This window comes from Thunnus thynnus, chromosome 6 (genome assembly GCF_963924715.1).
Source record: "Thunnus thynnus chromosome 6, fThuThy2.1, whole genome shotgun sequence".
NCBI lineage: Eukaryota > Metazoa > Chordata > Actinopteri > Scombriformes > Scombridae > Thunnus > Thunnus thynnus.
Genome location: NC_089522.1, coordinates 8857482 through 8882171, shown reverse-complemented (window position 1 = coordinate 8882171; position 24690 = coordinate 8857482). Strand labels below are relative to the sequence as shown.

Genomic DNA, 24690 nt, shown 5'->3' with positions numbered 1-24690 from the left:
TTTCTTTTTTTTGTAATTTGGGTGAACTAATCCTTTAATAGGCTGAAACATGAAAACCCACCAGCATAGTCTGTTTAACACCCACAGGATCACAATATTAAATCATGCTGTAACTTCATAGTGAATATTAACGTCCTCCGAAACACACACACGACAGCTGACATAAAAACAATTTATTCACAAAGGTAAACATAAGTTTGCATTGTTGGTCCAGTTGTAGATGCAGCTCTGACATCCACAGCTTTGTCTGGCTTGGGTGACTGATAGTGTCCGACAGAGGGGGGGGGCAGGCAGATGCTAGCTGAAGCCGATGACTGTGTGCTCTGCGGGGGACAGGGTCTGATTCAGGGGCGGCCATGTTGGACAGTCAGACAGGATGACGTTCAGACGTTTATACTGTTTTTTGGACGAACGCTTTTGACGCATCAAGCGAAGACAGTTCAGGATTCCCATATCTATCAGCACCTGGAGAAAAACAAGACGGCAAGTGTACAGTTAATGCGTGCTTTTAGGAACATACCAAACATTTGGAGTATTTATCTGTGAATTACTTTTTCACATACTGACACCCTCAAACCGAAACAGTTAAATAGAATTCAGCCATCGTTAATTTGATTATTTACACCTGTGCTTTTCAAACTGTGGCATGTCAGTGAAAAATACCTATGAAATCATCCATGTGCTCGTGGTAATAAAGTAAGCATTAGCATCTGTCTCAGTGCTTTAATGTTGAATATTATCTGTTACTTATTCTATTAGTTAAAGAGCAGAGTCTGAACCTCTATGGTTCCTGTAGAGGAGAGGAACCGTACAATTTAAAAAGAAGAATGGTTCCTCAAATGAAATGTTCAAAAAATCTGGCTATGCTTCAGTAAATTTTAAAGAAATTGGAATGTTTTATGATTTTTTGTTTTACAGCATAGAACAAACTTTTATAGCCACTTCTCATATTGATATTCACACTCACCTCCACCACAAAACATATGAGGAAGTTGAGAGCAGCCAGAGCGACGAGCAGCAATTTGTAATCCATGTCAGAGATTTCATAAAGTTGAAGATATTTGGCAATGATGGGCGTAGGATACAGCACCAGCCAAGTCATCAGGGCAAAGAGGATGAGCAGCAGACAGAGGAAGATCACTGGAAAGATAAGAAGACAAAAATCACTTCTGAGTTCAGGCTCCAAAAAAAAAGAAAAAAAGAAAGACTTATCGGCATGGATGCATTAATACAACCCCAAATCATCATCCTGGGACATTTCTGATGACTAACCATTATGGTAGAGAGGCTTCTTGTGAGGGTAACCCTTGGTGACCACCACAGCCATCATGATATACTGGAAACCAGACAAGGCAAACACACTGGTGTCCTCCATGTTGGGCAGATTGGCTGCTCCAGACAGTGTCGAATTGAGTGGAACATACCTAAAAACAATATAAGTGATGAAGAAGTTTTACAGTGTATTAAAAGTGCATCAAGTTTAATGATTATAGAAACAAATATAAAATGTTTCCATAGGATATTCAGATGGGAAAAAGCTCTGTGTCTTCATACTGACCAGTCCTGCGAGGTAGTGATGAAGAGTGCTGCCAGCTGGCCCAGGATGTTCGTACAGGTGTGGATGAAGAGGCTCCCCAGGACGGGCAGGGCCAGCAGACTGGCCGGGGGTCTGCAGTGGTGCAGCTCCGTACTGGGGCCTCCTCTCCCCATCACGATGGCCAGCAGAGTCACCAGAACAATGTCACAGAACAGGAACTGCAGGTCACCCAGGTCTGTCTTCACCTGAACACACGCAGAGAAAAGTCACATATTTCACTGAAAGAGTCTTTTAAAGCAATACAGGTGAGGGAGGAAACCGCAGTCAGCTCCACAGATACTCACTGTGTAGAGGATGAGGACGGCGCTGAACTGAATGAGACTGTACAGGGCCATGTATCTGAAGAGACTGAAGGAGGTGACCAGAGAACATCGGCCCTCTCTGCACAAATGAGAAGGAAAAATATGATTATTATGTTATTATTACAGATTCTGTAACAACTTCAACACTTGTAACGCTTCCTTCTTCCCTCACCTGATGAGCAGAGGTACACAGCTGATGTTTCCCGTCTTGGAAGTGAAAGGCGAAGCGACTGAGGCCTCGGCTTCAGACAGAGAAACCCCGACGTCGGCAGCTCTCAGGGCCCCGCAGTCATTGGCCCCGTCCCCGCACATGCCCACCCGGTAGCTGCAGTAACACAAGAAGGGGATTAGTGTTTGACTAGTAATGGGCTTCTTATTTAAAGTCAGTTAGAAGCCAGTCAGTGTTGTCCAGCAGTGACGTGTGATGACATACAGATGGATGTAATGTGTTTAATTATATCTATTTTTTCTGAAGCAACATAATGCATTATTCTGGCACTGAGTTTCAGTATCTTGCGCTCCTTTATAGGCTTTTTTGAGTCAATGTGGACAGGATCTAAACAATTCCATTAATGGTCACTAGATGCTGTTTTCAAAATAACTTTATACCAGACGTGTTCACTTTCCACATTTTTTTTGTGTATTTGAGTAGTCACATGGATTTGTCTGGGAATATTTTTAGCCAGTTTTGACTAATGACTGGACAATCTTTTGAAAGTACCACACATTTCCATCCCTAAAGTATTCTGACTGCATGTTAATATGGGTGTGATTTACCCTGATACTCAATTATCAGTTAGTTTTACTTTTGCACAATTTAAAAAATACCCCAAAATGACAAAGTTAAATAATATACAGTAAGAGGCAGAAAACCCAGTGGGCTTTTTTGAAGTCTACACCTGAGTAATGTTAAAATTTCACAATGTTATAGAGAACACAAATTAACATACAGAAAATAATGACTACATAAAAGTGATGACAAATTAACAGTATATATATCTATATGATAATAATAACAACAAAACAAAATATAAGCAGAAATATGAGTGCGTGTGTGTGTGTGTACAAATCTGTGGATTTTTCTTTCAGATTCAGCTCCTCTCTGTATTACTTTCCCACTTAGTTTTGTTTCCTGTGTGTGTTCTCCATTCTTCCACTTTTATGTCTTTACTCACTTCAGTTTCTGCAGCTCTTTCACCAGCTGGGTTTTCTGGTCAGGTGCCATTCGTGCAAATACTGTGGCTCGCATCAAAACCTGAAATGACCACACGTCAAGAAAAAAGAACCCCGATGGCAAAAATAAAAATCAGCATGTTATTCTAATGCCCCTCTGTCTTTGGTGCATTATCTTAGTCAGGTGCTGGGAAACTCCACAATGTGCATTACCTTTGGCAGATACTCAGGGAAGTGGTCACAGAGGGCAGCAAAGGACTTTCCATTAATAGCCAAGTGATAACCAAAACCACCCTGGTACAGGCCCTGAGGGGAGAAGGACAACATCGATACGAGCCACCAAAATTCATCAAAACGTAGACCATGACTGTCCTCATTGTGTTTGTCTTATGTGCACTACTGTCATAACTGCTTCATCATTAAATATGACACAACCAAGGATAAATATTTAGGATCAGTTATTAATAAAACTATGATTCTTCTCTTCACAGATGTCTGTAAGTACAAACACACAGAGGAACAGTGTGCTGCGATGTTGTGTCTGAGCAGGACTGACCTGGGTGATGACCTCTATGGAGTTTTGTGTCCCTCCGTCTCCCAGGCTGAATCTCAGGCTGGGCATGGACTGAGCAGTGTGGGGGGTGGCATTGACAAATATCACCTTCTCATCAGACCCCACCATGCCACAGCTTTTTGCAACATTGACTGCAGTTAAAATGTTGTCCCCTATGTGCAGGAGGAGAAAACGAGATTTGACATGGTGGAGCACATCGTCTTCAACATGAATAATCTTCAAAGACTGATATTTGAAATAGAGGAAATGAAAGAAAATATGCAGGTTGATGCCTGCAATTTAATACAATTACAATAAAAACGAAGTGCACGGTGTTGTTACACTGATGTTTATACAGATGCATAATATCTCTCACCAGTGACCATGACGCTGCGAAGCTGTGCCTGTCTCAGGATGTTGATAACCTTTGCACTCTGTGGCTTCACCAGGTTCTTCATCATCAGGAAGCCCAGGAACTGCATGTCTTTCTCTACCGCTTCTCTGTGGACGGACAAGCAGCTGCATTAACACTCGGAGCTAAATGTTGTTTAGTTTGGTAGCAACTTACTCCAGAACTGTTGACTAAAGACATTATGCAGAGGTTATTATTGTAGCATCCACCAAAGCTTTGGTGCCACCAAGAAGCCAGAAATACAGACTGGATTCTTACCGTTCGATGGTCTTTAGGTCAGTCTTCTCATCTAATGGTTTACAGCCAAGTGCAAGAACCCTGAGTCCTTCACTAGAGAAGTTACGCAGTTTGCTTGAGAACTGTGCCGGCACTGTAAACATAAAGCATCCCATTTAGTATTAATATGTAAAAGATGCATTTTCATTTCAAATCACTACAGATGCTGTGCTGCATGTATAGATTTAGACTTTAAAGGAATAGTTTACTTAAACAGAACCATAAAAATTAAATATCACAAAAACATCAAGTGACATAACTATGACTGGAATATTCACAGAAGACAAAAAACAAATGTTTACCTTATTTGCTTGAAAACCAAATACAGTTTATAGAAAACGAACTCAGACAGATGAACTGTTGGAGGGCAGATTTCCTTTAAATTGTAAGTTTCTTACCGGTATCTTCTCGGCAGAGGCTAGCCACCATCTCTGGTGATCCTTTGATGAAAGCGAGAGCCGAGCGTCCCCCGCGGCCCACCGTCACCACACTCATCCTCTGCAGGGCTGAGGAGAAGGGAAACCTCTGGACAATGGCCACTGACTCACTTGTGGACTGATAAGAAAATGAAAGAGAAGAGTTATACAGAACTGGAAAATCCAGACAGATATGAACTTTTTATGGCTCACAATTATTCTAGAAGACATAGTTGGGACACAGCAAACAAAGCAGACGCGTTGCACTGCTGAGAGAAGACTGATAAACTGCTGTCATTTTTTCTATGTCTGGGCATGAAACTGTTTTAAATCATGATGTTATACCACTTATCAAAATATAACACTAAGGTTAATTAATGCAAAAGATCAACAGTGTTCCAGTGGTTAAGGAGTTGTTCACTTTAATAACACTTATTGATCAGTCTTTATGAAAGTGATACTCACAGTTCTTCCAGCTGTAGGAGGTCTCATTACAGCCAAAACTTTGTGGCCTCCGAACTCTGCATCCAGCATCCTTCCATCTCCCTCTGGCTCCCAGAGTGTCTGGAAAATAAGATATAATGTAAAGATGATATATTTGAAAAAGTAGAGAAAAAAAGGCATTGATTTAGTATCAGTACCGAATCTCAGGTATCAGCACTGGTATTGAACTTGTCAGACAATACGCAGTCCTAGTTAAGTACGTCTTGAAATATATAAAATGAGCTTCATGGTATCATACCCAACCAGTGGACTCTAACATCTTGAGCTCCAGAGGGTCTCCGAGGGGCTCACCCTGCAGCAGCGTCACAGTGTGACAGCAGGCTAGGCCTGAGAGCATGGGCCCCGGCAGCAGGTGTCTGGGGTCTGGAACCAGCACTGAGAAACCAGTGGGTCCCCCCTCCACCACTCCCGAAACATCCAGACCCTCCTCTGTCAGAGTTCCTGTCTGGAAAAACAAAAGTACTCCGATGAAAGAAAACTTCAACATGTAAAGTGACCACGACGCTTAATGTGGGTTCAAGGTAACCGTTTCTATCTCACCTTGTCAAAGCAGAAGAGTGAAATCTTGCCACAGATGTTGATGCGTGGCGGACTGATGCAGAAGACGCCCTGGCTCTTCAGCCTGCGCTGGGCGTAGATCGTGCCAGTGGTGATGGCAGCAGGCAGGGCAGGAGGCACCGCGATGGTCACAACATCCAGGCTCCTCATCACCAACTCCATCCAGGTCACCTTGACACACACCAGATAACTCAGTGTTATCGCTATTTTTATTGTTGGCATGGCAAATAAAGACAGGCCAGAAAAGTTTTGTTGTCTTACATTTGTAGCTTGCACTTACATTGCTTCTGAGGAGGACCACAAAGCTGTAAATGGTTCCAATTAAAGCTGAAGCAAGAAGGACAATATTGGAAAAAGTTTATTGATGTTCAATTATTGTTGAATTAATGGTCAAAAAAGCTTGAAATGCATAATCTGAGTAACTCACTTTTTGTTTTTACTGCATTATAGATAACACTCTATCACCAAAATATAATGTATTTATCCTACACAATAGGTAGTACAGCCTGCCTCAGGTATAACATAGGGACAGCTCGCTGTTAAAGCTCTTACCAACAAAAGCCAGGATGAACAGGAACTTGACAGAATCTTGGTAGAAGCGAAAGTTTGTTGGCTGAGGATACAAAATGGAGCTGACCAGGTTACCTTTGGCTGTAAAAAACCCTGAGGATGAGATGTAAGAGCTGATTTGACTTGGAGAGCAAACATAAGCTCTTAACTTGCACAATGAACACCAAATAATATCCGGGTGTACTGTAAAGTACATTATGGCTTCTCACTAAAATGGTACTGACTCAGATCACCAGTTTCTCTACTCACCAGTGCTTGTTACCACAGCGACAGCACCGCCGCCTCCTGGCCTCCCCCCTTTGGCCTGGATGAGCTGCGTACCACAGAAGAGGGTGTGTCTACGCTCGGTCTCTGAGCTGTACCTCCCCTCACCAGCCGGCAATGGGGTTTTCAGCACTGGGACACTTTCACCTGCACAAGGAAATGAAGAAAACAGGCTCTGTAGTAACTCGTTTCTCATCCTTGTTGAGGGTTAGGGTCAGTTCATCAACATAAGACATTACAAATTCTTCCAGTCACTCAGTGCCTGGTGGCGTTGTGGCGGTTTGTTGATCACCTGTGAGCATACTCTCGTTGACCAGACATTCCCCAGCCAGCACAGCAGCATCACAAGGTAGCAGCATACCCTCCTGAGGGATGATTATACAGTCACCAGGGACGAGCTCCACCGAGCTCACACACTCCTCCTCTGAGAAAACACGCAACAAGGAAAGAATGTCCTTGTAGAGACTTCAGGGATTAAGGGAGTTAAAAAAGACTTGTAAACATTCATCGTCAGACACCAGTGGGGATATTTACTAAGCAAATACTGTCAAGGGTCCAAACTTTTGTGTCACCACATTTTTTTTTAATTTAGCAGAATATTTACTGAGACTATAAATGTAAATGAGCCCAGCAGCAGTTGTTTCCCATCTCTCTCTCTTCTCTCTTCCTGTCTCTATTGTCCTCCGTCTAATAAAGATACATGTTGCCCAAAAATACCTCAATTCTCCACATTCATTGTTAATATATATTTTAAATCTCTAATGTTTTTTTCATGGCTGCTGAGTGTTGTTGTTCATCAGTCGAGTGGAATGTAAACTGCTTTGTACATAATAGTTCAGTTTTGCCTTAAGGCAGGAACTGCCACACAGCTTAAAGGTGGCCGGTACAGTTCTTCTGTAGACGAACCAAGTTTCTGTTTACATTCAGCATTGCCACCAAAATGCATTGTGTGCATCCTTGAGGCTTAGTAAACATGTTGAATGCATTTCCCTCCTCAGAGAACATTAGTAAAGCTAATTTTGAGAGTCTGGAAAACTGCATGTTTAATTGCTAACAGTCTTCTTCGCCGCCTTTGTTGGCACATTGTGGCAAACCCCACAGGGAACCTTTAATGACAAGGCCTGCATTTGCTATATTTCACACAGTTTCATTCCCTCTCCTCAGACTCCCTGGACACAGGTACTGTAGGGAGAACTATTACTATCTGTGTACATGCTCACGAGAGCAGCTATGCCAGGTCAATAGAAAACATCCAGTCCAAGAGTCATTGGAGAACATCTCCAAAATTATTAGAAATATCAAATAGATCCTTTGTTCTCCAAAGTTTATAACAACTGTAATTGCCTCTTTTAGTTGTATCTTAAAGAACCTCAAAAACTAACCTGAGGTTATTTTTTTCATCCATAGCTTATCCCATTTGTCAAGTCCATTTTTATTTATGTTGCCCAACATCACAAATAACAAACTTGCCTTACGGTCTTTACAGTCTGTACATCATCCTCTATCCTTAGACCACTGATTCAAATAAGGAATCGAGGGTGAATGGGAAACATGTGGAACTGGCAACTCTAATGTCTCTACAGTGGACATGAGGCGTGATATAGTCACAGAAATAACAACCACCTTGAGAAAGAGGGAACTGAAACATTGGTGGTTGAAGAGAAGCATCTATTAATGGAAAATACATGCCAACTATTATTGTCTTCCATCTCAAATGAAGCCATAAGTTAACAAATGGAAACAATTTTTTACTGTTTCCGACTCCTCTTTTTTTACAGCATGACTACCATGAGACCATGGCTACTAGTCAGATCCACGAGTGTTCTTCACCCCTCAACTCATCAGGAAACGGAGGTATTTCAAAGTGTTTTGTTAATGTCAAGACTCGCTGCTCTTACGTCACTTTCTGCTTTGCTTTGTTAATATTTATGCTAATTTTTCCACTGTCAGGTGAAGCACAATACTGCAGGACTCCTGTTAATAAGGAGTAAATAAAATAGCCTGAAATATCAATTGAATTAACAAATCCACATACTTGTATATCATTTTCATAACAGTAAGAATATTGGAAGACGAATACGTCTGCAGAAACTTACCTCCCATGTTTCTGCGTACTGTGACATTTGTGACCAACCGTGCCATGTTACGTAGAGTGACGCTTTGCTGCAGAATAAAGTCAAATACGGTTTATATACTATTAGCCACTCACACTGGTTCTTACATTTACATTCATATTCAGAGGGAAAGCTGTAAACTAAACATAATCAGATTAAGTATCCCCCTACAGACTCACCTTGCGGATTTCATAAAGTGAGATACCGATGGAGAGAAAGGAGATAATAAATATACACGAGGAGTAATAATAGTATTTATCAATCATCCACAGGACGATGCTGAACACTTGGAACACATAGAACGGGTTGAGGACCTACAGAGGCAGATAAAGAGAGAGACAAAAGAAAGAAGTGGGTTAAATTTGATACTTCACCTGGATTTCGAGTAAAATATTGCTTCAAACATTCCAAACCATCATTACAAAAATAAATCTGAGGCGGTATAAAAAACTATGATTTTCCATCTCACCTCCTCAAACAGCAATCTTATGTAAGGCTTCACAGGCACATCAATAAGGTTGGGCCCATACACGCGTCTCCTGAAAGATTTCATGTCATGAATTTCTCAGCAGTGTCCTCTCAGATTACACAATCTTATAAGTTTTTTCATCCATGTATGCATAATTTTTTTTTTTTTTTACCTCAAGCTCTGCTCCAGGTGACTCAGGCCCTTTTGGAAGCCATACAGGTCCATGCAGGTCCAGTCCTCATTGAGGACACTGCAGACAAAGACCAAAGATTTTAACATTATGTTAAAACAAAAGTTAAAGAAAAGAGTGGACTTTCTATCAACTCCTCATTTTTCAATGTCATAATCAGATCCTTCTTTAGCGGTAGGAACAACTACATCAACAAAACATATTTCAAATGTTTATGTTTTTGGTATTTTCTTAATTACAACTGCATTTATATAGCGCCTTTATAGTCTTAACGACCACTCAAAGCACTTTACACTACATGCTGACATTCACCTTTCACACACACATTCATACACTGATTGCAGAGGCTGCCATGCAAGGTGCCAACCTGCTAATCAGCAACAATACAGTGTTTCCTATTCAAAGTGCCCCACAATCTTTTTATACTCACCCATTCACACAAACTCACACACAGGACACTTCAACATGCGGACTGGAGGAGCCAGGGATCCAACAACTGACCTTCTGATAAGTGGACAACCCGCTCTACCTCCTGAGCCACAGCTACTGTGTTCACAATTTTCAACAGTCAGGAGCCCATATGAACATTGAAGTAGGTTTTTCTTGCTGTAGTCATTCCTCCTGTTCATAAACTGTGAATCTATCCTTTAAGCCACTGAGTATCTATACACAGTAGTACTGTCTGAAAGCTCTTTCAATCCAAAAACACAGACTGAGCCTAACTTCTCAGTACTTGTTAAATCCTATTGGTTGCTGGTTTTCATGTTTCAATACCTAACACGACAGAAGGCTCCCTTCCTGTCCAGCCAGACGTAGCGCAGCCCTTCAAACAGGTAGTAGCGCAGGAGCGTTTTCTGTAACACAATAATTGCCACTTTCAGTCTGGGAAAGAAGATCACTCAGGACATTATTCTGCAGAAAAAAACTCAAACCATCCACCCTTCCTTACCTCCTCCTTGTACAGCTGAACTGTATCCCTCCATTCAGTATCCTCCAGGGTTCCCAACACCTCCGAACTGAAAGGGAAAAAACAATCAATCAGACTTTATTTGTATAACACTTTTCATACAAACAAAATGTAACACAAAGTGCTTCAGACAATAAAACAATAACCCACTCCCATCCACACGCAAAGCAATAAATGATTCTATAATTAATAAAGCACTCAATAATAACAGGAACTGAGGAAACGTTATCATAAATTTCATCAATTTATAATGAGGAAACATCAGAGGCAGGATTAGAAATACATAAAAACTCCAAATAACAAAATAAGGTAATAATAAAAAAGTGAGATATGAAAAAAAGGGGTAAAGGGAAAAAACAAGTAAGTAGATCCTTCACACAGTTTTCTCAGATATGTGCATAGTGTTGAAAGGCTAAAGGTGATGATGTCAAAAGACGTCAAGAGACATGTAGCTGACCTTCCCTCCTCCATCTCCTCTGTGAGGACCTCCACCACATGCTGCTGGCCAAAACTGTCCTGAAGCAAAAAGCAATATTAAATGCAACTGTGACTGCTGGAAACTAGGCACTTACCAACTAAGATAGGAAGCATATAATGCAGTAAATCAGCGTATAACACACAATACTGTCATAGACATGGTCCCTGTTTCCATCTGACACTAACATTCCTCCTATGTGATCAGGATGTCATGCGTTATGTGTAAACAGGAATATTTTAATCCACAGTTCCACCCAGTAAGTACACGTGAATAAAACAGCTGGTAGGCTCTTCTTTCAAGCTGTCTTTGGAGCAAGGTCACCCCTACGCCTCTATTAAATAACAAAATGAACTCCAGGAAAGAACTGCGCTTGAAATTAAGACAATGCAGGCAATGCAAAGAGAAATCCGGTGTCAGTAACAATGCCAGGTGTCAAGTGGATTTTAATTTTGAGTAGGAATTAATTTATAATCTTACTCTTATTAGAAGAATATCTGCCAAAGCCAGAGGGCAGGAGGAGCAGCGGGCGAGGACAGCAAGCCGTGGGCGCCAGTGAAACACAATCGGGAGGAGACCCAAGGACAGCACAGCAAACAGACGACACAGCCACACACGCCAACGCACCCACTTATACCCCTGAACATCCTGGTGGGGTAAAGGAGTTAGACAGATTCAGAGGTTCATTTTAATATTCAAACAGAGGTTCATTTCCATAAAGACTGGCTTATCAGCACCCATATTACATGATAAGAAGCCAGACTGTGGCTGCAGCTTGTTTTACTTTCAGCTGTGTCACCTGAATGAAATGAAGCAGACAATATACAAAACCACTGTGAGTATATATATTGGCATATCCTGCCTGGTTCCTGTACATCTGTAAATATAACAAGGTTATAGAGGCCAATGCACATGTGAAAGTACTGGTGCATCCACAGGTGTAGATGTAGCCTTCTTGTCTGTGTCTAACTCTTTGTTGCTTTGTCATTCTTATGGTCATGGTTGGTTTAGCAGAAACATTGAGAGCATCTTACCATGTGTGAGTCAGGACTGAGCAGGGGGTCTCGCGGACTGGGTGAGGGGAGTCCGCTCTGCGGCTCAACCGCACTGCCTACAGAACAGGTTACACACAATTAACATAACAATTCCTCTGCTACAACATTTACATGAACTCTGTAGCACAATACACACCCTCAAAGTCAATATTAACAAAACAAGCACTCTTAATGCAACAGTCTCGTCCCTACTGCAATACCAATAAGGCATGGGTTAAATCACATCATTTGTATTAACTCAATGGTGAAAGACAGCAAACTCAAACTCATCCCACTGAGTTTATCAGACACCCATTTAACTTCACAGCACTATCGTTATAGTCTGCTCTCTAGTCAGCATAGTTAAAACTGTGTTTATGGATGTTCTATTCAATTTATGTAAGTTCAATTCAGTTTAAATAATCCCTCTGCAAAAAGCTCCACACTAATTCTATTGACAAAAGAGGACACAACACAGCCAAACTTAAATAACATTTAACAATAGTGGGTTATTTATCAGTAACCATAAACTACAACAGGGTCACTAAACACGCCTGACACTTTGAGCTCCTACAGAAACATTAACTTTTAAGGGTAAAACCTTCCATAAACTCACAGTAAAGCAGCCCATATATGAATATTATACAATAACCGAGGAGATAAAAACCCAGAGTTGTTTTTTTAACCAGGTGCTCGCTTCCGCTTCCAAAGATCGGTAAAATATCGTAACAAAAACATCCCTCACAATTAAACACAGAAGAAGAAGAAGAAGCAGATGATGAAGAAGAAGAAGAAAAAGAAGAAGAAGAGCTTACCGTCCACTCAAGGTAGTAAGTTTAAAATAACTTATTTCCCGCAATGATAATGTATAGCGTCAGTGGTTTAGCTGATCTCACAGCAGTCTGCGGTGAATCCCAGCCTGCTGCTGTGAGGCTTCACCTGCGCGCTGCCTCCAGCCTCTGATTTAACACCTGACAGCAACTTGTTCAACCGGCTTTCGATGGAAATGGGACACCTTTCCAGCCTACCAATACCGACGACTAAACCCCAAATTTCTCTCTTGTCGACAAAGAAATGCGGAAAGAAAAGACATTTAAGTAAAAGGCATTACACGCTGTTGCCATGACTGCTGACGCGGGCTGCAGAGCAGATAAAACAAAGATTACAGGTGTTACACCGTATTTGGTGACCCATCAGATTTTGTGACCTGTAGTGGTGGAAGAAGTACTAAGATCCTTCACCCTAGTAAAAGTACCAACACCACAGTGTAAAAAAAATACTCCATTACAAGTAAAAATCCTGCATTTAAAGGACCAGTGTGTGGGATTTAGTGGCATCTAGCGGTGAGGTTGCATATTGCAACCAACTGAATTCTCAAAACACAACTATTCTTATTTTCCGGTGATTATACACTAATTAAAACATACTTATAAACAGGGTCGGACTGGGAACAAATTCGGCTCTGCCAATTTCTGTCTGGACTGGCCCCATTTACCCTACACGCACACATATGGGTTTCATTAAGCAATATCAGGCTATTTATAACATATAGGCTAAGGAATATATGTCAAGTTGGCACCCTAACAACAGGTGTTCTTACAGGGTTTCATAAAATGTTATAAATAAATAACCAAGAAATAGCCTAGAGGAAAAGTCAGCACCCCAAGAGAAGCACTTAGGATTTTATTCGTTTGACATATCGATATGGGCAACCAAACTATCAGCACACTTATGCTGCAATTGGTAACTTCACAAATAAAACATATATGACATAATCATATGTCATGAATGTAGTAAAAGAATAGCCATAAACTGTTTTATTTACAAATCTTCAGACATTTTTCCAAATACATCTTTTTTCATCTCTGTGGTTTCATCATCTCTGTGATATTCTCCCTCTTCTGCCTCGTTATCTCTCTGATCATCTTGGACTCCACCTTTTCACTTCCCTGTTACTCTCTTTCTATAACCAGTGCTTTTGATGTATTTCTCTGTTCATTAGTTGGTTCCTCTTTGGTAGAAAAAAAGAAACTGGTGATGTCACCCTTTCTCTTCATTTTTACAAGTGTCTCCTACAAGACTCAGAGTGATTTAACTACTATGTTTTTCCTTTAATAGTCATCATTATTAATAATTGTGTACAACTTAACACTGAGTGTTGTAGAAAGTTTGAGTGAAAGTTTGTTTTTTTCACTTGCTGTCTGATTCAACCTCCTGCAGCCCCTAAATGTTTCCCAACAGATTTCTGAAATAAGATTCAAAGTCATCAGTAATAATGTATAAACTCTCAGGTAAGCTTTGAATTTACTGTCACTGCCTTTTGGACTCATGTGGCTTTTTGTTTGGGGTTGGAGCGAGTGATTTTAGTGCTTTTTAAACTGGGTGCACATGTTACACTTGCATGACTGATCTGAAATTTGGATGTTTGTCTGCAGAATGAGCCATTTCAGAGATTTCAGACTGGTGAATATTTGGGTTTAGTAAGGTTTAATCCATCCCTCACACAATCAAACACGAGTTACTAAAACAGAGCTGCTGCCCGCTGCAGGGACGGCTACCGGCAGCGTACATGGCTCTGGTGGAACCTTGGAGTCTACAGGGAGCGTCATCTCTTGCTGCATTCACATGCACTCAGACATTGGAGTATTTTTCTTGTAAATTTCTGACCAGTCACAGCTTTTCATATATTTTCGAATTAGATTGTCCAAAACTGGGGTGGCAAGGCACTTTTTATCCGCCCCTGCCTGCCTTACAGGGTAGGTAGTCTATTGACAATTGGGACTGTGTAACCCCCAATCAGATGGGCTGTTCCTACGTCATGCCAGAATTGCCAGATTGTCTGCTTATGAATATTATATTCCATTTCTGCTAAATTCTACACACTGCACCTTTAAAATCCTACTTAAAGTACTAAAGTAAAAGTACTAATTTTGCAGATAATTAGGCTGCTTTAGTGCTTTAAGTAAATTTAACTAATATAACTTCTATACTTTTACTTAAGTAGGATTAGGGGTTGGATTTTAAATGCAGCATTTTTACTTGTAATGAAGAATTTTTACATTGTGGTTTTGATACTTTTACTTAAGTAAAGGATGTGAGTACTTCTTCCAACACAGCAGGTCACAGAATCTGATGGGTCACCAAATACAGTGTAACACTGGCAGTGATGGTATATTAATATGATCAATTACTGGTTTATGCATGAATATGACAACACTAATAATCTTAAAGGAAAGGCAGACACTGTCAATTCTGTCATGTGGTCAGATAAATAAAGGAAAACTTTGCTGAATCAACAAATATTGGATAGTTTGAGTCCCCCTATAGGCACCAACATTAAAGCCACAGCTAGGGCCAAACAATTTAGAAAAAACATCTAATTGCGATTACTTTGACTGATAATGCAATTGTGATTTGAAAAATTGCAGTGGGCCATATTGCGATTTCAATAAAACGTTGATAAACTGTTCAGCCCTAGTCACAGCTGCAACAATTAGTCCGTTAATCGATTCGCTGAAAGACAGAAAATTAACCGGCAACGTTTTTGATAAGCGACTAATCATTTTAGTCATTTGTTTAAAAAGTAGAAATGCCAAATATCTGCTGGCTGCAGATTCTCAAATTTAAGATCTGGAAGGTTTTCTGTGTCACGCATGACAGTAAACTGAATATCTTTGGATTTTTGACTGTTGATCATCTGAAGTCACCACCATGTGCTCTAAGAAATTATAACAGGCGTTTTGCACTATTTTCTGACATTTTATAGACAAAACGATTAATCAAGAAAATAATTGGCTGAAAATCAAACAATTACTGAACAAAACAATCCTCTTTGTGTTTGTGTCCAGTGTTAAACATACTTGTTCTTGTGCTGTCTGGACATGAATCTACATACACAGCACAATCTACACACTGCTCCAGAAACCAAAGAACTGACTCATCTGTTTTGTTATAATGCACGTGACTGTCGTATAATCATGTGAAAAGCTTATCAAAGCTGGTGTAACAGAGTGTTTTCTCCAAGTCACATGCTTGCCTTGTTCTAACTAGGACAATCTCGAGTATCAAAAAAAAAAGAAGTGTCAGGTTTGCATGAATCAACTTTAACCCACTGGCTGTAGAGTTTAAAGTCATTCTTCATGGTTTTCTGTGTGTCAGACTATTTGAGAGTTACCTATTAAAACAACATGTTTTTTACAATAAAGCCATAAGAGCCAGTATTTCCTAAATGTCTTAAGTACTGTAGAATTCCAGCTGGTTTCAAGTAAGTAGTAGCAGCAAGTACCAGCCACTTGCGTATTTTACCAGCATTTGGCTGGTGGCTGGTGCTAATTTTGTGCCCTGCATTCACATGCTTTACCTAAATAGATCATCTCAACACTCACAGCAATTCCAGGCATCTGAATGTCACCATTATGCTCCTTTTAAATTATCCTTGTCCCAGACATCGATCAATAACTCTGGTCAAAGAGCCCGCATTTGGTTGAGAGAACGAATTCCAACAGGATATTATATTATCGTTATTATATTATTATATTAGCAATTGTGCACTGTCCAATAAGCTGATAATGGCCCTCAGGAAGTCCAGGATTTCAGTTTTATCATCAACCCTCCAACATCACACAAGGAAGACTTTCTGCAAACTTTCTGCTTTCATTCTCAAAAAAGGGAAACGAGAATGCACAACTTACTAGAACTTACTGGACAGATGTAAGAGCACTGACAGTCATCTGACCTGAACATGCAAAAAAAACCAAAAAAAAAACACCCTCAACCTCAAACATCACAACACCAGCTTCGTAGCTATGCCAAAGCCATCTTTCTGTACACTCTCAGTCATTCGACTCAGTCTTTGCAACCTTGTTACACCTGTGATAGTATAGAGTATTTCCATTTGATGCTGCTTTATACTTCCACTCCACTAAATTTCAGAGCGAAACATTGTACTATCTACTCCACTACATTTATTTGACACTTTAGTTACTTTTCAGATAAAGATTTGACACAATGGAAAATATAACACCTTTTTAAAATACGACACACTGTTACAGATGAAACCAGTGGTTTCCAACCTTTTTGGCTTTTGACATCTCACAAAAAGCAGTGTGTAGTATTTTTTTATTCATTGTCTTTTATCTATAGTTCTATTTCTTGATTGCATTGAACTTATTCTAATTTGTAATTGCACTGTGTATTTTGTTTTTATGTCTGTGAAGCACTCTGTAAACATGTTTTTGAAAAGTGCTGTATACATAAAGTTTATTATTATTATAACTAACGTTACTCATTAAACTCCACCAGTTTTTTATGGACAGACTGACTTAAACTAAACTGAAGATATGATAATCTAATAGGAAAATAAATTCTTATTAATGACTTTGATAAAAATGTATGTCTTAATTGGCTGCTTTAACATAATCATTAAACTAACTAACTAACTAACCTTTACATTCAACTCTGTATTGCTGGCTACTAGATTAACTGTTGACTTGACAGCATATATTTGTCACTTGTTGCCACCATAAAAGCTGCTGTCCGTCAACATTAACCTCTAGTCAGCAGTATAGAGTGTATATAAAGTAATAAATAATAATAATAAATAATAATAAAATCTTTATACAGTGTATGGTCAGCACAGAGACAGCCTTCAACACGGCTAACAGTGTTAGCTCACGGTTAGCAAACACATCTGTGTAGCTTCATGTAAACTCTGCAGGTTTATGTACTTATTAACATCCAGACACACTTACCGCGCCTGTCCATCCTGCTCACGGTGACAGCCTTCACCTTCACCTGCTTTCACATCATATTAACCTGAATGACGAACTGTCTGTTAGCCAGACATAACAGAAAACATTCAGCTGCTTGTAAACGGATCTACGGGAGTCACGATGTCCAAAATAGTTTCAGTCATGCTCACGCGCAGAGGGACCGTCTCTGATGTGGAAACCTTAATGTTGACAAGTAATCTTCTTTATTTTGGTTCCTCCAGGTAGCGAATCTTTTTCTTTCTGTTTTGTTTTGATAAAGAGTTAAACTCCCTTTTTAGTGGCACCATTTTATTGTTTTACTGTATTTTCTTTAAAGGCTACAAAGTCCAACAAAAGTTGCAACTAATGGCTGTAATAATGGCTAATTAACCATTTACTTGCTATTGCGTAGTTTGAAACTCAAAATATGCAATACATTTCACTCACTATTGTATATGTGAACAGGCTGTATATACTGCAAATAACCACCTACTGTATTTATATAAAGTAACGTCTTTTTTTAACCATTTAATATATATCTTAGCACTCCTTGCTTTCTTCAGTTCTTTGCACTATTTGTATCCTGTTTACAGTTTACAGAAACGGTTTCTGTAAACGTATGTTCCTACGTATGTTTCTGAAGACTGTTGTGTTGTTATTCTACGTAAGTACATTGAGAGCCACTAAACCGGAGTCAACTTCCTTGTATGTGTAAACATACTTGGCCAATAAAGATGATTCTGATTCTGATTATAGCTTTGTTGTAAGCCAGCTTTTGGGTTGCCAGGTTGTGAAAAATCCCTTTTGCTGGTAGGCTATTTATCCACCTCGAGCACTGTACTTATTTACATGCTCTGTAATAATAACCTGGTTACTCCTGAACCCCTGTCTTGCCGTAGTACCCAAGTTTCTCTTACAGCATAGGTTCATAGTTTTTCAAGTCTGTTCTAAAACAGCAGTCAGATGTCCAAATGAACACTGAAAGGTTTTCCTCACTGTAATAATTCCTCCTGTTCATACTGGCTACTAAAAGATCTCCTTCAAATGCACTGTCAATGTTAGTGATGGGGACCAAAATCCACAGTGTAACGTTGAAAGATATCTACTTTATTTGACTAATTTGGACAGCTGAAGCTTCATATTAGTTTCAAATAAACTTTTAAATACATTTTTGCACAAAAATAGGGCTGTGAATTTTGGCCCATCACTTACTTTGTAATTGCATTATGAAGGGATCTTCTAATGGTCAGTATGAACAGGATGAATGATTGTGGCAAGAAAAAAGTGTTTCAATGTTCAATCACGCTCCTGACTGTTGTTTTAAGACACACTTGAAAAACTGTGAATCTATCCTTTAACCTCTAACCCATTGAGGACCCCAGATTTCTCATTTAAATCATATTTAAGAAACTGCAGAAAGCTTAGAAGAATATGAAGCACTGTGATATGCTTCCCACCAAGGTTTCTATAAACCATTATTCAGTGCTCAGTAAATCTCATTAACAGATTGAAATAAACACTACTGTTGAAAAAAAAATACAAATTAGTGTAACAAAATTGTAGCTAAGGTCCATATAGCTGCTGAGGTTTCAGGGTGCTGGTACTGTTCATACTGTCATGGTTTACTGGGACACTGAATAGAACGGAGCCATTGTTAGAGTTATTAGACAAAGACATTTTGTTAGATTATTGAGCAAGATAAGTTAGTATCATAAAAATGTCATAGCATCAATATATATCATTATAATGAGCTCTCTTAATGGACTTTGTTAAAGAATGATCTATTTTTGTGTGGAGTCTTTTTGGCAATTAAAAATGTCTCATTAGATCTTTTAATACAGCTTATTGAATTGTAAGGCAACCAACAAAAGGGTTCTTTGTTCTTTTCCTAATCTTTTAAATTTCATAATGAGCACAACACATCATACAGTCTGATTACAATTTTGTCAGATTTTCACAGTGAGTAAATCCAACAGAGCCGAGTATTTTCACTATGCAGACAAATAGAAGAAATGTGGTCCAACATGTTACATCACTCAAATTATCTTACTTTCTCACTCTTATCAGCACCTTTCCTGTCCTCTTCTCCTTCATACAATCACACATACACACACTCACTCATGAAGATCATTAAAGGTGCCCACATCCTAAAGATGTGCAATGAAAAGTTCCTGTTTGGCTCTTCTCTTCCTCTAAACTCAGTTTGAGGTGTTATTAATGGATCTTGAGCCAGCTGGATTTTTGAATTGTGTATGTACTTCACAAACCAACCTGTTCCAAGGGTATCAAGCTGCAGACAGAGGCAGACATCTTGGTATGATATATTAAAGTTTGATAACCAACATTGAATAAAACCTCAGAAAAGCCAACAAATTCTTTTAAAGATCCTTAAAAGACTTGATACCTTACTGCTGTAAAGTCCTCCCGCCTTCTCGCCTTTTCTGCCACATGTGCAACGGAAATGTTCACACAAAAATGACACAAAGACGACCAACTTCCACTGTTAAGGTCATGTGACTTACTGACAACTGTGGAGGCAGAGGTCCAAGATGTCTGCCTTCATGTCCACCATTTTGTCTGCATCCAGGTCCCTCTTACCTGTTGTCATTCCCAGGACGTCACATAGTGCCACTTTGTCATGTCCCTCAGCATCTGATACTGATGCACGAGGCCGAGACACATCGCCGTTCACACTTGTGTCTATCATGTGTCTCCAAGGTGTCCAGCTGACCACTTGTTACGTTACTGCCTACGTCGCTTTCGTTAGAACGTCCAAGGGCCCACAGTTATTACGTCAGTCTATCGCCAGAAAAGCACCAGATTTGTTTTGCACATTTGTTTGGCTAGCTAAGTAAACAAAAATGTTTCAAGAACTAATTTACATGTACAGACTGCCAACTGTTCAGATTGGCAGGAAAAAGTCATTAAGTGTTGGCGCACTGTCACCAAAACAACCACCATGTCCTGCATTGATGAGGCATTTTCCTGTTATGTCCTACACTCTTACAAAAGAGTGATTGGATCTCAATGCATCTTGTACTTAGCGCTTGTATTTATTTTGTATTTAGCACTGTCCACTTGTGATCCGATCGCCCTAGACGCATTTTAAAACCAAGTGTAAACAGCGTCACATACTCTGGCGAGGACGCATCTGAACACACCTGTATGGAAAGTGAATTGGATCACAATGTGTAGTTTGGTGTTCACATTATTACGTCAGATTTGTACGTCTTAAGACAACAGAAAATACCCTAACACATCCATTTTGAATGTCTTAAGGCCTTTAAAATTGGGTGCCACCACTTGATCAGTTTCTGAGGGGAAACCCTACAATCATTGCAAGAGAGAAAACAATTCCTGACTCAACCTACCTTGTGTGAATTGAGGTTAAGAAATAATATTGATTTATGGTGACATTATTAACATCTGCATTTTTGCAGCTTGCATAGAGTATTATACTTGACATATTCCTTTAATGTGGTGTGTTTGCCCACTAGATGGCAGTATTAAAGCACAAATGGCAACCTGTTGAATTTTTGAGTCGGCTGGGGGAAAAGAAAGAATTTCATGTTTTCCAACCCATTGATTTCAATAAAAACTGGTAAAGATCTTTTCTGTTTAATGGTGACACTTTTAGTGCAGCCAAGGGGTATTTTTTAATATAATGGTGTGAATTTACATTTTACATTGCAACTATTATGTTAAAAAATAATAATAATTTAACTTTTGTCCTTTTCCTTTGAACAGATTAGGAATCACAGTTTTCCTGTTTAAAGAAATTCTTCTATAATTGAGACTTGATGAAAACACACATATGGTCTGTTGTTCACCTTCTGGATAGGAATGAGAACCTGTGGAGGATGTAGAGTACATGCAAATAAAGTTTGAGCATAATATTTTTCAATTCAAAATCAATTTTTAATGAATATAGAGGAGACCATTTATCATTAATTCACAACCTACATCTTTAAACACCAAATGTCTATCTGTCTGCTAGGTGCAGGTATTAAGAATCTACTCTCTATGGTATGGTTGGTGTCTGCATTCATGCCTGTTCCTCAGTAAAGGTGCACAACTTTCTCCCTTTAATTAATAAAACTGAATAGTCTGGCAATAGTTTTGGCTTGTCTTGTCAGCTGGAAGAACAAATGTTGGTATATGTTAATTAAATCCCTGACTAGAGTCACTTCTATTTATATGCGCAAAGTTTAAGTTCTTTGTGAAATGCCCATGTAGTTGACCAATGTTGATAAACTAACCCAAAAGGACTGGAGCAGTATGGCAAGTTGTTTTAACGTTTAATGAGAGACTGGATATATACTGCAGATATCTGTAATTCATTCTTTCTAGTCAAGTAAAAAAAGATTTCAGATACCCACAATGACCTTTTTTCTAAGACAAATTATGTCACTTTTGCCATTCATGTGTATTGGGCTTTTAATTTCAGATATCCACAATTACAATTTTGATATCCAGAATGAACATTCTTGGGCGGTGCTTGGTTTTTGCTCTGGTGTTTTCAACATGGTGACCCGCTTTACAAACAATCTCACTTTACAGCTAAACAGTACACTAAAATATGTTTCTGAAAACATTTGAGGCGAGAAATAGGCAATTCAGTAACACATTCTTGATTTAAATTTGATCAGAACTGCCTAGTTTGACAGTCACGCGCACGCACATTTGGCTGGCCCCCCTCCAGAAGAGTTCAGAGACTGTACAATCAATGCTGAGGCTGATGAACACCATTCTTCCAAAAGATATTCCCTCATTTGGTGTTTTGATGATGGTGGTAGAGAGCGCTGGCTAACACGTCAGTCCAAAATCTCCCATAGGTGTTCAGCTGGATTGAGATGTGGTGACTGTGAAGGCGATAGCATATGATTCACATCATTTTCACGAGGAGTCCATTCAGTGACTCCTCGTGCCCTGTGAATGGGGACATTGTCATCCTGGAAGAGACCACTCCCATCAGGATAGAAATGTTTCATCATAGGATAAAGGTGATCAATCAGAACAACTTTGTATTGATTTGCAGTGACCCTTCCCTCTAAGGGGACAAATGGACCCTAACCATGCCAGCAAAATGCCCCCCAAAGCATAACAGAGCCACCAGATCCCCTCACAGTAGGGGTCAAGCATTCAGACCTGTACCAGTTTTTCCGTTAATTTGTCACCCATCTGTATATATATATATATATATATATATGTCACTGAGCACTTTATTAGGAGAATGTGTAATTTAATGCAATCCAATACAAAAGCTCTAATATAAATTCTACTTTTAAACTTAGTGGACCTGTACTGGAGTGCATATATATTGAAAAGTGTTCCTAATATTTTGTCCACCCCATTAACATACATGAGGGGGCCATATTTTTAGGAACACTCCGGTACACCACAACCATCTGCTACGACCTCAATAATAAATATAAAGTAGAATTATCAACTTTCTGACAATGTCAACAAAACCTGAAAATGTGTAAGCTTTGTAAATGTAAAATTATGGCAGAGCTGTTGTATTGGATGCATTATTTTGCACAGGTAATCATAATAAAGTGCTTGGCTATAGCTTATATATAGCTATATGTATATAGCCACAGTATTCATTTTACAGTAAGAAAACATCTGAAATATGTAGATATTCATGAGTATATATGAGATAAATGAGTTTGGAGTTTGATGAGGTGGCAGAATACTGTATTTTTATATTTGAGAGGAAATTCTACTTATACGATTAACATTTATTTAATTTATTCCCACAAATATTAATGTTTTACCTGACAAAAGCTTCAAATGATTGCTCCGCAGATAAAAACATTGACAATATTCTTTGTCTATCATTTACTTTCACATGAGATACTCTATACCCCTCAGAACATATTTTTGGGAACTCAAACAAGTTGACTTTGACATCAACAGGAAGTCAGTTTTATCAAATGGAAACTGTGCACACACACATTCACACATGTGTCATAGTGAGTATTTTCTTTCTCTCCCCTAAAGTTGGTGTTATTAACATTTTTAAACCTTTTTTTGGATATGAGGAACACAACTGACTAAAGCAGCATTATGTCACAGCTGGAAGTTTTTGCAATGTTGTGGAAAAGCTTTAACATCAAGATGTCTCATTCCATGATGTACTCATAAACCATAAACTCCAGACAGAGCTTGCAGATCATAACCACACACAAAGTAGCTTATCAAGTGCCTGAGAACCTGCTAGCCCCAGCCCCTGCGGCCCAAAAAGCATTTTCCCCATAGACCACCATTGTAAAAGAGATGTCAGGACACCTCGAATTTAAAAATCTGTGACGTCATCACAATGTAAAATCTATGGGCCGAGCGGGAACCTGCGGGCGGGGCCAGTGGGGGAAACACTACTGCGCATATTCAATGGACTGCACAACGCGGAAAAACCTGGAAGCTAGAAACTTTTTTTGGTGTATGCACCAGCCAAGCAATTCCTATAGGACTGAATGGGCACCATTTTTAGTCTTGTATCCAGCTCTTATAATACATCCATGGAGAGGACGATGAGGTAGCACTTCCTCTTCAAGGTTAGATTTATTCAAGCAAACGTTAGCTCAATGTTAGCACTGAAATGATATTGCTATCATACTTAGTCAAAGTCCCAGTTACCTAGTTTGCTAGCTAACAAAGCACTGATAATGCACTATTGATTCAGCGCTAATGTAGCATAATGTAACACTCCAACTTTCTGGTGATATGCTGCCCCCAATTGATATGGAGTGTTTGACGATTCTTACATATTGCATCTTTATGTTCAAGTGTCCCAGTAGTCATGACAGCGTGACAGTGAGCCAGCATGCACAATATACCAGGACCCTGAAACTGAAGCAGCTAAATGGAATTCATTTGCGATTAATTTTATTATTTATACCTGTGCTTTTTCTACTGTCAAAATATCTTATGGGGAAAATGTCTATTGCACAGTCTTTGCCTCACAGTAGCCAGTACTGTAGCTATTTTAATAGCATTAAAATAAGGTATTAAGACAGTTATGTGGAGGGGTTGATGGCCTAGTGCTGGACTGAGTAGTTTA

At 39.4% G+C, this 24690-nt stretch overlaps 1 protein-coding gene across 3 annotated transcripts; it reads right to left on the bottom strand.

Moving 5' to 3' along the window:
* Positions 1–158: 158 nt before the first annotated feature.
* atp13a2 (ATPase cation transporting 13A2) lies at positions 159–17777 on the bottom strand. 3 transcript variants are annotated; one of them, XM_067591546.1, is made up of 29 exons: positions 17625–17777; positions 11875–11951; positions 11321–11488; positions 10823–10881; positions 10348–10414; positions 10173–10252; positions 9381–9458; positions 9209–9278; positions 8919–9053; positions 8722–8788; positions 6918–7049; positions 6611–6772; positions 6344–6454; positions 6072–6118; positions 5774–5962; positions 5472–5678; positions 5195–5293; positions 4712–4868; positions 4296–4407; positions 4002–4126; positions 3629–3798; positions 3286–3378; positions 3075–3154; positions 2072–2224; positions 1882–1978; positions 1559–1782; positions 1273–1424; positions 968–1140; positions 159–465 (listed from the first exon to the last, which is right to left on the bottom strand). In XM_067591546.1, the coding sequence occupies exons 1-29, from the start codon at positions 17635–17637 to the stop codon at positions 298–300; spliced, it is 3465 nt and encodes a 1154-aa protein (XP_067447647.1). In that variant the 5' UTR covers positions 17638–17777; the 3' UTR covers positions 159–297. The 3 variants fall into 3 exon arrangements, with proteins under 3 accessions (XP_067447647.1, XP_067447648.1, XP_067447650.1); XM_067591547.1 differs by lacking the exon at positions 17625–17777 and adding an exon at positions 12690–13165; XM_067591549.1 differs by lacking the exons at positions 10823–10881; positions 11875–11951; positions 17625–17777 and having other exon boundaries at positions 11321–11400.
* Between the last annotated feature and the right edge of the window lie 6913 nt (positions 17778–24690).